Here is a 17,894-nt window from a genome sequence, read left to right as displayed (position 1 = left end):
TCCATGCAGGGAGCCAGATGTGGGACTCGATCTCAGGTCTCCAGGATCACATCCCAGGCTGCAGGCGGTGCCAAACCGCTGCGCCACCGGGGCTGCCCCAGGAAATGCTTTTTGAGGTGTCCATCATCTTTAGCTGGGAGATCAAAGAGGTTGAGTGACTTACACAAGGTCACACAGCCAGGAAGAGGGCAGCATGGATTTGACTCCAGCTCTGTGTGATAGTAATCAGTCTATCACAGTCTATTGAAGTGAATATCAGTCTATTGAAGTCTCAGTCATAGTAATGCAGGGTTTTGAGTTGCAGCCTGCATAAACTCTAAAATCCCACCCTAACAAAGAGGAGGGGGTGTGGGGGTGGACAGAGACTTCTAGGCCAGACCCAGATAATCCATAAGGCTTTGGACAACCTGAGCTCTTTCCTCAATTTGTAGTCTCTCGAGCAAAGACTGCAAGTTACCACTTACTAACTGAGCACTTACTGTATGCTGGGCACATAGAAGTGCCTCACACATATTATTTTTTCACTAATATATCTATAAAACCCATTTTACAGATGAGAAAACGGAGGCCCAGAGATGTTAAGATTCTCATGCCCAAGACCACCTTGCTATTAAGAAGGCAGAGCTGGTGGGGCGCCTGGGTGGCTCAGTTGCTTAAGCATCTGACATGATCTCAGCTCAGGTCTTGATCTTGGGGTCATGAGTTCAAGCCCTGTGGTGGGCTCCATGCTGAGTGTGCAACCTAGGGCGGGGCGGGGGAGGAGGGGAGGAGGTTCAAGAGCTGTGTCTTCTGCTGCACAGATTGCTGCCTCTCTTGGGGGCAAGAGAGGATGCTGGTGATGCGATATATTTAGTAACTGTGGATTGGAAAGTAGGAAGCTTTTCCTCCTGTGCTGTTTCCCCAGCATGGGTAGCACCTAACCCTGCCCACCCACAGCTACCTGAATCCTCCTTGGACCATGTCAAAGCCCCTCTTCCCTTCGACCCTCAACCACCACCGTCACGTTCTGGCTGACCCTCAGCTCTTTCTTCTGCACGCCCCTCCTCCTCCAGCCTCAGAGGGCCCCTCTCATTAGAGCCAGGCAGGCCTGTATGACCCTGCCCTCCTTTAGGCCTTGCTGTCAGGGACAGGGCTGGGGAAAGGACCACTGATGAAGGAAGTCCAGGCATTCTGGAGCTGGGGTCATGCAGTGCAGAGAGTTCCACAAGCATGGGGAGGCCCTGGTGTGGCCGGGGGGACTGTTCTGGGGCTCATCCCTGGGAGCAGACAGCTACCCTGAAGTACTGGGAGCCTCAGATGTTGACCCAAGGAGGGGTGCTTCCACGGTAGTGGGAAATGAAGTCTGTGCTCCTCGCTGAAGGCCAAAGAGTGAGCAGCCTTTCCTCACTCTCCACCCCCTCCTCACCCTGCAAACCTTTATTATTCCTTGCTCCTGGCTGTCAGCAGCAACAAACTAAGATTAATCACTCGCCTGCCTGCCCAGACCCAGACATGCCTACTGTTTGAAAACTCTCCTTTACTATATAAATCAATGGAGAGAAAAAAGAAAAACAACTCTAACAGCAATGCCCCCAACACCCCTGGAATGCAACCTATCTGCTCCTCCTGGCCAGGCTACACCTACTGCCCTCCGCTGGAGCCCCAGGAAGCATTTGTTGATGGAGACTGGCTGCCCAGCAGGCAGCACAAACCTGCAGCTCAGAGCAGGAGGAATGTTCTTGATAGATTGTCCCACCTCCTTCTCCTCTATTTGGGGGAGGTGATGTGGCCCAAGTCTTCCCACCATCCTTGGAACCTAGGGGAAAGACACCTCACCCTAACTGTGTGAAGCCCTTAACCTGGAAGTGAATTTACTAATCAAATCCCAGACCTTTATTCTGTGGATGCAGGGGACAGACATTCACCCAAGCATCCGGGAGCAGATACGCCAGGACATGTTCCCAGGGCTTCTGGCCTAGCACAGCACTCTGTCCTCCAATGTCTAAAAGCTCTGGGAAAATGGAGGAACAGAGACAGGCATTATACTGAGCACCTGCTGTGGGCTATGCATTGGGGGAACCTGCAGAGCCACGTTACTTCTTGCAACAGCTTTATGAGATGGTCTATGTGGTTTTCCAGGCAATGATCAGGGAATTAAAGACACTTGCCTAGCATCACACAGCAGGTAAAAGACGGAGCCAGGATTCAAACCCAGGAATCTCTGACTGCAGAGTCTATGACCCTCCTTTTACATCTTGAACAGGGCTGCCCTGGATCCCGCCCCTGGGATGCCTGCCTCCCAGCCTCTTGGACTACACTAGCCTGAGTGGAGTGTTTGTGGGCACGTGGAGGGAAAGAGGGGTTCGGGAGGGCAGAGGGAGACAAAAGTGGTGGTCTTTCCTTGATAATACTCACCTGGTTCACTAATGGCTCTAGAACACACCTCAGAAGACATGGCTGAATCTTGCTCAAATCCTCAAGGACATCCCCTACCTTAGAGCTAGAACCCCAATTCCTCAGCCTGGAGACCAGGGCTGTACCCATCCTCAGCATCCTATGAAGTGCTATTTGTTGTTCTTACACAAATCTGCACTTCCCTGCCCATCTATAGGATGTCCTGCTCACCCTCCAAATGCCCCCCCCTTCGGGTGCCTTCCTCTTTCATAGTCCTGAGCCTTTTCTATCTTGGGTAGGCCTAAGCAGTCCTATTAGTATGAGTTCCAGATATTCCTCTCCTCTCAGGCTATGAATTCCTAGAGGGCTAGAGTCCAGTCCAGAACTGATACTGAATGGGGCAGAGCTTATGGGGTGGAGGGGTGGGGTGGGGTGAGGCAGATCCCTGAATGATCAAGTTTGAGTTGCAGCCTGATGGAAACAGGCCAGACCCCAGAAGCATCTCTTGAGGTCAGAAACTGGGCTGCATTTGCAAAGGTGCTGTGCAGTTTGCCTCCAGGGATCTGAAAGCTGAAGGCCCCTTTGTGAGGGTTCCTTGGGGCCATGTCTCCCACTGGGGTTGGGATTCTCACTGCCTAAAGAAAGCTGGGGCTGGGCTCTTGTCAAAGGAATAGTGGTGTCCCCATGGGGACTTTTTTTTTTTTTTAAGATTTTATTTATTTATTCATGAGAGACCCAGAGAGAGAGAGAGACAGACAGGGCAGAGACATAGGCAGAAGGAGAAGGAGAAGTAGGCTCCTCGCAGAGAGCCTGATGCAGGACTCGATCCTGGACCCAGATGCTCCACCACTGAGCCACCCAGGCGTCCCAAGGACTTTCTTTTTTTTTTAAGAGAGAGAAGGTGGAGAGGGGCAGAGGGATAGAGAGAATCTTAAGAAGCCTCCACGCCTAGCATGGAGCCCAACACGAGGCTCAATCTCACGATCCTGAGATCACGATCTGAGCCGAAATCAAGAGTCAGACGCTTAACCAATTGAGCCACCTCGTGCCCCTGAGAGGCCTTAAGTGCCTCTCTGTCTGTCCGTTCCCAGGGATAGGCATCTGGAAAGGGGAGCCCTGGCACTACCCTGCCTCCCTGCCCCCACCAGCTGCAAACTCTGGTCTTTGAAGTCCTATTTCCCTCATCTTGTCCAGATTCCTTTGCAAAAACTCATGAAAGTGGAACTTGCAAAAAGTCATTCGTAGTCCAAAGTGCCTGAAGAACCTTTTAATTTGATTTTTCAAGACTTTTTATCCCTTTCCCCGCCTGCCTTTCCAGACAGGAAGCTGTTAGAGTGTGGTGTTTTCTTGCCAATACGTAAAGGCTCAACCCCTTGCTTCCCAGAGGTTGGCGTGAGTGTTCTGAAGGCCAATGTGTCTGTTAGCAGCTGAGAGGGAGCCTAGGGGCAATGCTGTCCCCCCAAGTCAGGCTGGAGAACAGGGAAGAGATAGAGAGTTCTGTAGAGAGGAGGGATAAGGGCAGCATTCCAAATCAGCTAGACAGACACATCCACAGGCAGAGGTGTCTGCCAAGGAGGGGATCTAGGGCAGTGGGGTGGGCAGCACAGGTGCCATCTTGGATTGCAATGAGTGCAGGAAGCTTGTGGTGACAGATGACTGGCAGCCTAGGCCCTTCCCCCCATAGTGGGAAGCAGTCACCATCTCTTGTCAGTGTGATCAATGGTCAGCTAGGTAGCCTGAGGTCAATCATGAATCCCCTCTAGGTTGCAGTCTCCCCATCCATGAAGCAAACAATGGACTAGATGGGCCCCTACGGTTGCCTCCAGGTGACCTCAGCCTGGTATAGGGAGTGCTTGGGAGGGGTGGGAAGAGATCGGGTTGGGAGTCTGTGGCCTCTACTGCAGTCTTGGAAGTTCATTCAGCTGCCTTTTCCCTAAAATGAAGAGGATGGGGCCCTCTGTCCTAGCCACCTGGTGGGGTTGTCGTAGGGCAAACACACAGGCCTTCTAAAACGTAAGGTGCTGTGGATATGCAGGGAGATGGGGTCAGGAAGGTGGATCCCTGAGAGCGGATCCTGCACTGTAGTGGCTCCATCACTAAAAATTGACTCCCCACTCCTTTGTGAGGCACAAGACTCACCAATGGCTTTTCTGTATCTCCAGGGTTTTGCCTGGGCTGTCCCCTCCACTTGAGGTCCCCCCAGGCATCTCCGCCTGGAAACCACTTATCCTCTCTTTAAGGCTCAAGTGCATCGGCAGCTTCTCCTAACCTAACCCTCTGTGGCAGGGACTGCTCACTCCTGTGCCAACTCTGTGCAGACCTGCATGTGACAAGACCAGGCTGAAGGGGCCAGGCTGTGAGCTCCTGAGACCTCCTCCTGTGACCTGAGCTGAGCTGTTCTAGTTTCAGCTCTGTGCTGCCCTGCCCAGTGCCTGGTACAGGGGGCTCTGAGAAAAGGAGAGAAGGGGTGGAGGGCCTGTTTTCTAGGCCAGATTCCCCCAAATCCTTCCTCTACTCTAGAACATCCTCATGGCAAGACCCAACGTTCACATGAAAACATAGCTGGAATTCCAGTGTCAATTCGCACCATGCTCCTGACAACACCATGCAAAGAGAATGTCAATCCTACCCTGCCCCCACTACACAGACCTTAAGGATCTGAGAGACTTTGCACCTCACACTGTGGCTGGCAAAGCTGCCGTTGGCCCAAGGAGCTGTGACGTTCAGTACCAGGGTCATTCCATTTGTGGTCAAGGTGATTAATGTCAGGTATCACAGGTGCCCTAGCTGGCACCTGGACTGGTCATCATGAACTACAGCCACTCTGGGAAGCAAGCTCACCTCCCCCTAACAGGCTGCCTTGCCCAGTCACAGGATGGCCTAGCCCATCTCCTCAATTCTGGGCTTCTTCAAGGGAAATCTGACCATGTGAGACCACTTACCTGGCTTTTGGGATCTCATGGCTCTAGAGAAGCATGTAAAACTAAACCACAGCATATGTGGACAGAACCTAGTCATCTACACTCAGGCCTGATGGCAGTATTCTTATCTGGGGTCCTGGCACAGGGCACTAGTCCTCAATCTTCTCCACCTGCTCCCTGGCCTGTGAGGTGCAGGGGATCTGGCCAGAGTGCTCCGCAGACAAAGGGAGGCTGAATCCATGGACACAGGAAATCCAGGGAGTTAGAGACACCTTGATGTCAGAGGTAGAGCATCTTTAGCAGCCATCAAAGTCCCACTGAACAGATGTGGATGCTGAGACCCAGAAGGACGGAACTTGGCTCAAGGTAACACAGTAAGCAGTGATTGATAGTCAGGACTCTTGTCGAGAACTCTGGAAATAGGTCCTCTCTGCTGCCCTTAAAAATAGCCTTTAATGAAACCACAGGGGCAATCTGGGTGGGAATAACAGAAGATAATGTTTACACTGCACTGGCTGAGCTAGAGAGGCTTTCCCTCTGTAAGAAGAGCATCCTGTGCACAGAAAGAGCTCAGAAAAGTGCTGTGCCTGCAGGGTTGTAAGGCCATGGAGTGGGGAGGCCTGTCCCTTGCTTTCTCCATTGCATGCATCCCTGAACCCTGGACTCCAAGCTTGTTACCATGAAAACAGAATCATGCTGCTGTCCATCCTTCAAGTCCTACTACCCAGGGAATGGTGTACACTGGGGATGAAAAGGAATTGTACTCTTGAGGCTGTGATGGAAATATTCTTCTACGAATCCATCTGAGAAGTGAATTTTAGGCTTGTTTGCATCACGGAGGGCATGTTTTACAGGAGACTGGGAAATGGATGCTGTAGTATCATGGTCTGGCTACTTCGGCAACTGGCTTGAGAATTCCTTATAGGGTCCCATGTTGCTGCCTCAACTGTGACATATCTTGGGTACTCAGGAGGTCACTGTTCCCTTGCAGGCAGAACCGTGTCGGGGTCACCATTGGGCCCCAGGGTCCAGTGGGGCCTGCCTGGTGCAAAGGCTCAGCCGTTGCCCAGTGAATAAACAGGAAGCTTGATGGGGCCTGGGCCTTCATGGAGGATTACCAGGCCTGGTTTGGGGTGCTCCATTCCCCCCTTCCTGGGGCAACCAATTAGTCATTTTGGGAACATTCCTCTGGCCAGGCCCCAAACAATGGGATTCCAGGAGAAAAGAGAGTCACAGAGGAACTCAGAGTGTGAGCATGAGGAGTACTGCACTGAGGAAGCCCAGGGAGTGGTGAGCAAGCTGCCATGGTCAGCATGGAAGGGCAGCACAGAATCCCATCTCTGATGTTATCTGCTTCCTTTACCTCTTCCAACCCTGAACAGCACCATTCACTTTGAGGTGGGAAGGTGAAACTCTGGAACAATCGCTGAAGAACACCTGGTTTGCTAGGTTACCTTGGAGAGTGAGCTAGGAGTAGTAGCTGAGGACCTGCTGGTCCCTGTCAGTGTGGCCAGTGGTATGCACCTGTCCCCCACGGCCACCCTCTCCTCCGTCCATGATGGGCCTCTAACTTTGGTCACTCCCAGCCCAGCCTCTCAGCCCAGTTCAGTATTGAATTTTTCTCAGCTGAGATAACCAGACTGACTCTAATAAAGCCAACGGGCCTGACAGTGGACAAAGAAGTACAGGTGCTATTTGTCCTGAGTGCCCTCCCAGCTGCTTAGAAATCCCCTCCATGTTCTCCCTAATGGCGGTCATCCAGCCCTAGTTGCACACCTCCAGTGGTGAGACACTACCTCTTGAGACAGCTTCGGATGGATCTAATTCTTGATCAGTTCTGACAGAATTCTAACTTTCGCTCTCACTGAGCTGGAATCTGCCCGCCCCTAACTCCCATCTGGGGGTCCCCAACCACATCTGTTCCTTCTGCCCTGACAGTCCTTGAGAGATTCGCGGTTCCCACCATGTTTCCACACATCCTCTCTTCTCCAGGCAGACCTCTAGTACCTCTGCTTGCTGCCCATGCACTGTAGCTTGTCATGGTCCCTCTCGGAGCAGAGCCCAGAGGACAGGGTGGGGTCAGTCCTGAGCAGAGAGTGCAGGCCAGGCCCTCCCTCCTTGGCTGCACTGCTGCTACCGTCTACATGGCTGACAGTCACCCCACAGCAGGCCTTTCTCTATCACATGGCCTCTAAGAACAGCAGGTAGAGCAGAGAGAAGCCAGGCAGAGGGCCTCACTGTTCCTGGTGGTCTGTGCTGCTAAAAGGTCTGGGTTTCTTAAACTACAATTCTGACACTAACTCTGGGTCCTTGGGAGATCTCTCCTCTCTCAAGGCCTCAGTCTTCCCATCTGTAAAATGGGTTTTAGACCATTTGTTGGGTCCCATTTGGTAACAGCAATGAATGATGAAGCACTCAAGCAAAAAAACCCTTTTCTTATTTCAGGGCTATCTATCTCGATAGTGATGTTTCATGGGTCAGAAAGACCCAACCGTTTACAAAGCAGCCACAGATGATAGCACCAGCAGGATTCTTCCTGGCTCTCCCAGCGCTCCTCAGACCCTCTGCAATACACACGGAAATCAAATCTGCCCAAACAACAGCCTGAACACAGAGAAAGGCTGCCGTTCCCACAGTGGCAGAGGGGCCCCGTGGAGAGTCCAATAGCTGGTCCTGAATCCTGGCCCTGCCCCTTGAGCCTGCCAAATCCCCCCTCTGAGCCTCAGTTTCCTCATTTGCAAAACGGGGACATTATGTTTCTCATCAAAGGACTGTTGTAGGGTTTACAAGAGGGATGAGGTACACTCAGAGCTTCATTCGTTTCCTGCCTCATGGCAGATATGAAAGCTATTCTTGGGTATTTAATATTAAATCCTAGGAAAATGTCCCTTCTCTTCTGGGGCAGAGAACATTAAAAACTCCTCTGTCTCCCAGGAGAATAAGATCAAATCGAAGAACCGAGGCTTGAAATAACTCATGCTGACATGTTTCTGGTGGCGGTGGTGGTGGGGGCGGAGCACAACACTGGTGAGTCTTTTTGCCACAGACACAAGGGCCAGGCAGTGCTTTACTTGAGGTTGCTGAGGAGGGCTAAGAGGGTGAACAAGGCTGTACTTACTTCAAAGAGAGGGAATAGTCGTGCTTGCTGGTCTGGCTGTTCCGGACAAGGTAGCTGCACTCCTTGCAGAGCCGCAGAAGGTTCTCAGCATCTCCTCTGCTGATGGCTCCGTGATACCAGCTGGGGAGAAAGGAGAGGGTCAGAACCCAGCAAGGACATGATTCCCACAGCTGACATCCTTGCAAACTCTCAGCCCCCTGAGGGCAGCTGGCACATCCCAGCCTCATCAAGAGGCAGGGGCACGTGTGTGCATGTATTCAGCTATTCAGTACAGAACTACCGAGTGTCTACTGCATGCTCAATCTTAGGGAGAGAATGGTGAACAAACCCGCAGCCTCCTCCCTCACAGGGCTTATGTTCCAGGGTAGGTGCTATGGAGGAGACGAAGTGAGGTTGTGTAGTTTGGAGCTATTTGAAGCACTAGCCAGGGAAGCCTTCTGGAGATTGACATTTTAGTGTGGACCTGAAGGAAGTGAAGGAGAAGCCACAAAGGACAGTAGCTGGGAAAGAGCGTTTCTGGCACAGGGAGGGGCAGCGAAGGCAAAGGCCCAAGGCAGGAGTGCCTGATGTGCTTGGGAAACAGCAAGGAGGCCAGCATGGCTGCAGTGAGCCCAAGGGGAGGAGTGGGCAGGGCCAGGGCAGCGTGCCTTGTGTGCAAGGAGAAGACCCTTTCTCCATCTGAGTGACACAGAGGCCATCAGAGGGTGCGGACAGGAGGGACACTGCTGCTTCTCCGTGGCATCTGTGGGACAAGTGAGAGGTGCTCATCACTCAGGAAAGCAGACAGTTGGGTGGGGTGGCCACACCAATGCTCCCATCAAGCACACATGGCACTGGCTGGGCACGTGGGAAGCCCGGCATTACTGCTTCCAGATATCGCGTGATGAGTGACAGAATCAGGAAGGTGGGGTGTAGTGGCAGACGACCTGATGGAGGCCCCTGGCTGCTGGACAAAAGAAGAATGCTTGATTTTCGAAACTGGGAGAGTTGGGGTAGAATTTCAGAGGAGGAGTAATGATCACAAGACACTAGTCAGTGGGTCTACTCAAAATGCATTCCTGTTTACATTACAGTCACTAAGGAGCAGAGGCAGTGGGAAGGTGGCAAGATGGGGCCAGGAAGAGAACCATAGGTGCTGGATGGCCACAGAAGCACAGACCCTCCTGCCACTCACCACCTGGACAGTCAGGGGCAAGCAGCAGAACCTGGCTGCACCTCGGTTCTCTATCAAGTTAGGGTCACTCCACCCCCATTTTAGGGTGGGAAGAATAAATAGGATGATGCAGAGCAGGGCTTATACAGAGCCAGGGATGGGAGAGTTTTAACAAAAGGCAGCTCCAAGCATCAATAAAAAATGAGTGAATTTGCAGATGGCCATGGGCAACTCCCCCAACTATCATTACTCAGTCTGCTGTTCACCCATAGGCTGCATTTCAAAAATTCCCAGGTGTAAGCAGAGATGCTGCTGCTGCCTCCTGGTCCTGGCCCAGGCCCAGGAGTGCCCTGCAGATAGTACCTCTGAGAGTTCTGTTACAGACATTCTACATGGGGAGAAACACGGCACTGCCTTACACTGTACACTTTCTGCCATTTACAAGACAGTGTTCTGAACAGTTAGCAGGAGTGGTGATGACATAATTATAACGTCAGAACCCAACCTGCTTCAGGAAAGCAAACATTGGAGAGTAGAGGTGAGTGTCCATGTCCACTGAGCATGTGAGTAAGTTGCTGACTGCCCAGGAGGTGACCACTCACAGCGTATCAGCCCTGGGGCTGGGCATTTCGCCAAGGGAAAGGGTAGGAGGAAGGTAGACCTGCTTTCCTTTCTAAACATACATAGAAATGAAGAGGAATACGAAGTTAGGGAATGTATGGGCTCCCATAGTGAAAGCACTTCCAGAGATGTGAGGGCTGAAGTCATATGTTAGAATGTAAACATGACTGGAGTTTGGAGAAACAGCTAGACAAGGATGGAATGGACTTTAGAATAAAGAGTTAACAGATTTGGCAAGGTTGTTTTCCGGGAAATTTCACCTGTGTTAACACACCCCAGTGAGCAGATAAACATGCTGTTTTATTAGGAAAACAAGTTCCAGCCATTTGAAGCAGAGTCATCCTTAGGGAAAGGCCTAGAAGAGGTCTCCATGGAAGTGCTGCTCACCCTCTGCCTCTCCCTGAGCACAGGAGCTGAGCTGGTGGCAGATGGGCCTCTGGAGGCTCAGGATCCTGGCTGAAGTGAACAGGATAAACGGCTGGCTCCTTCCCTCCTGCCCCAGCTAGTGCACACAGAGAAAAAATCAGGGACTTGGGTAGAGATTCTAAGGAGACTCAGGCTAGTTGAGGAGAAAAGAGCCAAAGGACATGATTGCAGGGGCTGGGGCCAGTCACTGGCTAGCCTGTTAGCATGGGGTTGGCCACCAGGAGACAGGGTAGGCCTGGGTGGTCCTGGAGGGGGCTGAGGGCAAATTGCTGTGTGCCCAAGCAGACTCTGCCTAGACTGAAAACAGAATCTAAGCAGGAGGCTGTTTGGGGATGTGCTGGACTGTGGAACTGACCAGTCAAGCCAGAATTATGGGGATTAAGAAGACCCAACCTATGCAGTACCCATTAGCTCACCCAGTATTTACTCACCACTTACTATATCCTTGATCCCGTGGGGCTGATGCAGGGAAGAGGGAGAGTCAAACAGATTCAGGACACAATTTCGGAAAGTGACAACTGCTTTGTAGGAATCCTGAGTTTGTGATAGGCAGTGACTAGGGCAGGGAAAGTGCCTATGTTAAAATGAACACACAGGGGAGGCCCCCAAGGAGATGCCATTTGACCTGAGAATCTGTACCATGAAAAGAAACCAATCATATAAAGAGCCAAAGAAAACATGTTCTCTGCAGAGGAACCAGCAAGTGCAAAGGTCCTGAAGTAGGATGTACTTGGGGTGTTCACAGAGCAGAAAGGCAGCAAGAATGGTCCAGCTCTGTGAACATGGGGAGTGGTACAGGATGAGGGAATGGGAGGCAGAGCCTGATACCCAAGGCTTTGTGAGCAAGGGAAGAAGTCCAATTTCATTCTAAGCATAGCAGAGGGCAAAGAGTTTTAAAAAGAGGATGTTACTTGCTCTGGATGGTCTTACAAAAGGCCAACCGGGTTATCCCGAAGAGGGACCAGAGAGGAATGAAGTGGGAGATAAGGCAGGGGCTTCTGTAGTGGTCTAGATGGGAGGTGGCTCTGAGACAAGAGGAACATATGGATTCAGCCATATTTTGGGTGGAAAACTAGCAGAAGTCACTAGTTTAGATGCATTAAATGCTAGTGTAAGGCAAAAGAAAAAAAAAAAGGGAATCAAGAAGACTCCAGATTGGCGGCTTGACCAAGTAGGCAGATGTGATGCCGTTTACGGAGATGGGGAAGCTGGGGGAGGAGCGAGTGTCCGGAGAAGATCAGGAGCCCAGTTTTAAACACACTAAATTTGAGATGCCCACTTGTCAGCCAAGTGCAGATGCCAAGACAGCAGCCGGATGTAGGAGTTGGGGGATTCTAGGAGAGGTATGGGCAGGGGATGCACACTGGTGACTCACTGCCAGGATCCTGAGACTACCCAGGGATAGCATGCAGCTGGAACCCGAGCCCCAGACAGTCCAAGCTTTGGGTAAAGCTGAGGTGAGGAGACAGTAGGGGAGACAGAAGAGGCAGCCAGGGAGGCAGGAGAAAAACCACGAGCAGAGTATGTCTCCAAAGGAGGGAGCTGTCTACTGTGCTGAGTGAGAAAGAATGGGAGGTGATGGAGGGAGAGAGACAATGTTGACAGCTCTCTGGGGACTTCATCCATTCCCTGGACAGCCGTTTTCTTGAGCACCTATTATGTGCCAGGCACCATACTAAAACACTGAGGATGTAGCGATGACCCAGAGGGGGATATCAGGTGGATATGGTCAGTATACACGCTGTATCCAGCCATCTCTGTATCATGTTTTGTTTGTTGATTAAAAAGGACACAGTGATCAGAAATAAGCAAAACCTACCACCCAATCTAGGTGGCTGTGACAGACGGTTAGCAGAGAAGCCTGCTGGGAGTGCTTCCTCCATGCACTCAGTACAGCAGGCATGGGGTGTCACAAAGGAGACTGCGGCCCCCCCAGATGATAGCACATGCTGAACAGGGGGCACCGGGCACATGACATCATTCGGAAAACGCTGCATCCTGCTCACCGAGTGAGCATTTCCTGTGAGGGATGCACTGCCGGCTATGCTGAAGCCAGAAGTCCCCACTGGAGATTAATATAGTACATGACACACACGGGACAGTCGCATGAGGGATCGGCTTGCTGTCAGCTCATCTCCTGTGTGAAGGGGGGTGATAAGAGTGTGTATGAGGAGAGGGGAGAAAGAGGAGAGTGTGGGATCAAGTCATAGGACTGGAGTTCTAATCCTGCCTCTGCACTGTGACATCCTAGCCAAGGCTTTGTGTCTCTTGGAGTCTTGACTTCTCATCTATGTGACAGGGATGATAACCCTATATATCACACATTTGCTTGTTAAGAGGATGGTACACCTGAAAGCACCAGCACAAGATCTAGGACCTGCTTCATCCAGTATCTGGATTAGCTTGCTGCAGTCCAGGTATACAGAATGGTGAGAAACTGAAAAAGCAGTCTGGGGGCAACTCGTAGAGTGAGCGGCAGGCTAAGGAGATGAGACTTTACCCTGGAGGTGATGGGGGTGCGGGGGGGTGGTCACTGAAGGTTTCAGAGCTGAGTGGGGACCTGATCACTTAGAAGGGAGGTGATCATCATGGTCAAGGGGAAGGGTAGTAAAGGGCCTAACAGTGCTAGGGAGGAGCAGAGAGGGAAAGGGAAGCAGGGGTGGAACTGGGCCACTGACTGGAGGTGGGAAATCTCAGGGGAAAGGGACTGAGAAAACTCAAATCAAGGGTGTCAAAGCCAGGGGCGCCTAGGTGGCTTAGTCGGTTAAGTGGCTGCCTTTAGCTCAGGTCATGACTCAGGGTCCTGGGATTGAGTCCCCAGTCGGGCTTCCTGCTCTACAAGGAGTCTGCTTCTTCCTCTACCCCTCCCTCCTGCTTGTGTGTGCGCACGCGCGCAGTCTCTCTCTCTCTCTCTCTCTCAAATAAATAAAATCTTTTTTTTAATATTTTATTTATTTATTCATGAGAGACACAGAGACACAGGCAGAGGGAGAAGCAGGCTCCCTGCAGGGAGCCCGATGTGGGACTCTTTCCTAAGACCCCAGGATCACGCCCTGGGCCGAAGGCAGATGCTCAACCACTGAGCCACCCAGGCGCCCCTCAAACAAATAAAATCTTAAATTTTTTTTAAATTTTTATTTATTTATGATAGTCAGAGAGAGAGAGAGAGAGGCAGAGACATAGGCAGAGGGAGAAGCAGGCTCCATGCACCGGGAGCCTGATGTGGGATTCGATCCCGGGTCTCCAGGATCACGCCCTGGGCCAAAGGCAGGCGCCAAACCGCTGCGCCACCCAGGGATCCCTCAAACAAATAAAATCTTAAAAAAAAAAAAAAAAAAATTGTCTAAGCCTTGGGGCACCTGGGTGACATAGATGGTTAAGTGCCCAACTCTTGGTTTTGGCTCAGCGCATGATTTCAGGGTCACGAGACAGAGCTCCATACTGGGCTCCATGCTTAGTGTAGTCTGCTTAAGACTCTCTCTCTCTCCCTTTGCCCCTCTATTTCTCTCAAATAAATAAATAAATAAATCTTAAAAAAAAAAAAGTCAAAGCCTTGCTCAACAAATACCAAGCAGATATGAGGCAAAACTCTCACTATAGCTAACAAATAATTTAATTTATAAACAAAAGTAAGGGCACCAATACAGCATAGAATGAGAAAGCCTAGGGTTACAAATCAGGAGACTGTTCTAATCCCGTCAGCCACTGACTGAATTAATGGTGGCCTTGACCTTCTCTCAGCCTTAACGGAGACTGCATAGTTGAGTGGAGGCTGGGCCTTGCTCCCTTAGAACTTACATATGCTAGGGACACCTGGGTGGCTCAGTGGTTGTGCATCTGCCTTTGGCTCAGGGTATATCCCAGGATCCTGGGATCAAGTCCCACATCAGGCTTCCCGCGGGGAGTCTGCTTCTCCCTCTGTCTGTATCTCTGCCTATCTCTGTGTGCCTCTCATGAACAAATAAATAAAATCTTAAAAAAACAAACAAACAAAAAACTTACATTTGCTTTTCCAGCGGGACAGCAGGATCCACTCTTTCTCCCAAGATCCCACAGAACTCAGGGCTCCCATGCTTAATGGGCTTAAAGCCCCCTCCAGGAGCTCGAAGCTGGCGCCGCCGGTCCCGGGAAGGTGAGGGGGATGATTGCCGTTTCTCGTTGCCATTAAACTGGGCTGTGGTGGAGAGAGAAAGTGCACGGTCACCAAGGGATTACTGGGTGGGGCATGGTGGGGTAACAGTCAATTGCTCCCCTTGGGGCTTTACAATTCTCAGGGGAAGAGTTCCAGGCAATTAATGAACATGGCTCAAAAGGCTCGAGTTTCCTACAGCAGGTGCTGTCAGAGCCAGATGGTGCATTCAAGGGGCTGGTTGAGTCTCCCTCCAGAGACCACTGAACTAGCCTTATCCCCAAAGGATGCCCTCTGCAATCACCACCAAGGGGGGCTCAGCATTCCCAAAGGGGTTCAGCCCCCTGGACTGTTCTCAGGCAGGCAGCTGTTTCCTATTCTCTGCCTCCAACTGGCTCCCCTCCTCCCATTCTCTCATCCCCCACAGGGTGTACTGGCCACATCTGCTCCCTTTCTCCTGGGACAACCCCACAGAGTTCCAATCAAGAGTCATGCTGTGTCCCCCATGTCTGCTCCTCTTCATTCACTGCCCTCTGTATGGGCCCCACATTCAGCGAGCCCTGTCCGGGACCCAGCACCCAGGTGAGGTTGAAGCAGTGCACAGCACAGCGTGCAGGCCCTGCTACATGCCTCCTCCTGGCCCCGGGCCTGTGACAGTATCATTCACCTCCACGGGCTTGGGGAGGGTGCCTCTCGAGGGCAGGAGCCCAAGATAACCCATAAAGAGCAGAAAATACGGGGATCCCTGGGTGGCTCAGTATTTTAGCGCCTGCCTTCGGCCCAGGGTGTAATCCTGGAGTCCTGGGATCGAGTCCCATGTTGGGCTCCCTGCATGGAACCTGCTTCTCCCTCTGCCTGTGTCTCTGCCTCTCTCTCTGTGTCTTTCATGAATAAAATCATTAAAAAAAAAAAAAAAAAGAGCAGAAAATACTGAGCTGAACCTGGAGTTGCCAGAAGCATTCCTACAGACCAGTTAGTCCACCTTGCAAGTTATCTCTCTGGTCTTTGGTTTCCTCCTCTGCAAGGGATGATGACCATACCCACCTCATGGGGCTGTTACAAGGATTCAATTAGGTGATGTCACCGAGATCTTACCAGAGTGCCTGGCATATAGTCACTACTCAATCAATGTTATTATAAACATTTATTTTCATTATTCTTGTGTCTGTTCAATGCGGATACGGTACTAGTTACTTCACATAAGCTTCTGAACCAACCCAAGTTCCTCTTCCAAGCTTGCCAGTCACTAGCTGGTTGCCTTGGCTAAGTTCCTCAATGTCTCAGAGGCTCCATTTCCTCCCTCATCCTGTTACCTCGAAGATCAGATGAGAGAACACATGCGAAGGGCCCAGCACACAGACTGCTGAGTGAACAGGCCAGGCCCTGCAGAACAAGGCTTCCAAAGCCAGGTCTGGGTGCAGGCCGACAGACACACAATGGCAGAAATCTCCTCTCCAAAGAGCAAGCACGGATGTGGCAAGCTGTCCTCTACTCTGGCCAGACACACGGAAATCAACCTCACACTGACGGAAGCTGAGAAGCTGGCAGAAGGTGGTGGTGGTGGTTGGAGGGAGGGGGGAACCTCACCGGCTGTGCTATATGCTGTCTGCATGGGTTAGGGAATGTGGATGAACTTGTTCTGGGTCCCAGCCACTGAGCGAGATCATCCATCAGGACTACAAAGCATTTCCATCCCTCTGAGACACTCTTCTCCATTAACCACTATTGGAAGGCAATGGGAAGGGAGGTTCCTGCCAGTGGAAGGCTCTAGACACTCTGGACCCACATGTGTGCACTCACTCTCATAACTGCAGCAGAGGCCAGCAGCCTGTCCATCCACCTGCCCCACTCCCCAACACTCACTCACATGTGCCAGGCAAGTTCAGGGCTGGAGAAATAGCAGTGAGCAACACAGAAATACCTGCTTATGAAGCCCAGAGTCTGAGTGGGGAGAAACACAATAAATGAGGTACGTCAGGGCTACAGCACACCATCTGCAGTAACTGCTGTGGAGAATGGGAAGCACATTCCAGGCAGAGGGAAGAGGGCCCTAAGGTGGGAAAGTGCCTCAAGTGACAGAAACAACACAGCCTGGGGTAATGGAGGGTAGGGGGAGGAAATGGTGCCAGATCATCGGGTGTTGCATCTTAAAAGGACTTTGACTTTGTTCTGAGCCATTCTGATGTCCTGATGGGGAGGGTTTTGACTTGGCACTTCTGAACAGGATTGCTGTGCTGAAAAGAGATGGGAGGACAGGGGCACATGGGAACTCTCTGTACTTCCCACTCAATTTCGTTGTGAACCTAAAACTGTTCTTAAAAAAGTTTGAGAGAGAGAGAGAGAGAGAGAGAGAGAGAGAGAGAGAGAGATGCACATGGAGAGCAGTGAGGTCTGCAGACCCTATCTGTGCATTCACAGTGGAATGTGTGGGGAAAGAGGATCCAGAGGCTATAGGCCTTTGGCCTGAGCACTGGAGGGATGGAGCTGGCATTCCCTAGGAGGTGAAGATTCACAGAAAACTATAATTAAAATTCATGAGGAAGTGGGATGAAGGCCAAACTCCAACCTAGAGACACCCCCAGCCTGTGAGGCCAGGGCTGGGAATGTGGAGCAGGGACAGAGTGAGGACTCGGTGGGGGCTCTGTCTCTTTTCAGGCTACAGCTCTGTCCTGTGTCCCAACCACAGGGGCAGACTGCAATGACAAGGCCCTTCTAAGGTACAGATCCTGGGTTTGTGTGTCTGAGAGAACCCTCTTCCATCTGGTCAATAACCTGGGCTTGCACAGTGGTAGTGAGAGGGTGAAGCACACAACTGGGGCCCAGGCACCCCACCCCCCGTCACCATGCCCCCTGCCTGGCTTCCTAGCAATGGGCTTTCCTACCAGGGCTCTGGCTGAACCACATCAGCCCTCATGCCAACTAGTCAAATGGAGTATATGTTCTTGGGCCGGGGGATTAGGAAGGGGTGAGCCATTTGCCTTGCAGAGTCCTAGATGGGTGACCTTGGGCAGGGGTGAGCACTGGCATCAGATAGATAGTAAGGTCACATAGCCCTTTCCTAAAGATCTGGGTCTTGATCCTAAGGTTGGGGCAATCAGGGAATGCCATTCTCAGATTGGGTTTTAGAGATGTCTCTATTGATGGAGATGAGAT

General features: G+C 51.5%; 1 protein-coding gene across 1 annotated transcript in view; it reads right to left on the bottom strand.

The window, feature by feature from the left end:
- The window catches only part of SHB (SH2 domain containing adaptor protein B), a 140,622-nt gene that overhangs the window by 18,045 nt on the left and 104,683 nt on the right, over positions 1-17,894 (bottom strand). Inside the window, exons 4-5 of the mRNA XM_055302003.1 lie at positions 14,615-14,786; positions 8,413-8,532 (exon numbers count right to left, since the gene is read on the bottom strand). Of these exons, the coding sequence (XP_055157978.1) occupies positions 8,413-8,532; positions 14,615-14,786 (292 nt within the window). The remainder of the gene's footprint in view (positions 1-8,412; positions 8,533-14,614; positions 14,787-17,894) is intronic.

Source organism: Nyctereutes procyonoides, unplaced genomic scaffold (assembly GCF_905146905.1).
Source record: "Nyctereutes procyonoides isolate TBG_1078 unplaced genomic scaffold, NYPRO_anot_genome, whole genome shotgun sequence".
Classification (NCBI taxonomy): Eukaryota; Metazoa; Chordata; class Mammalia; order Carnivora; family Canidae; genus Nyctereutes; species Nyctereutes procyonoides.
The sequence above is the reverse complement of the archived record's forward strand: the minus strand, read 5'-3'. Positions and strand labels throughout refer to the sequence as shown.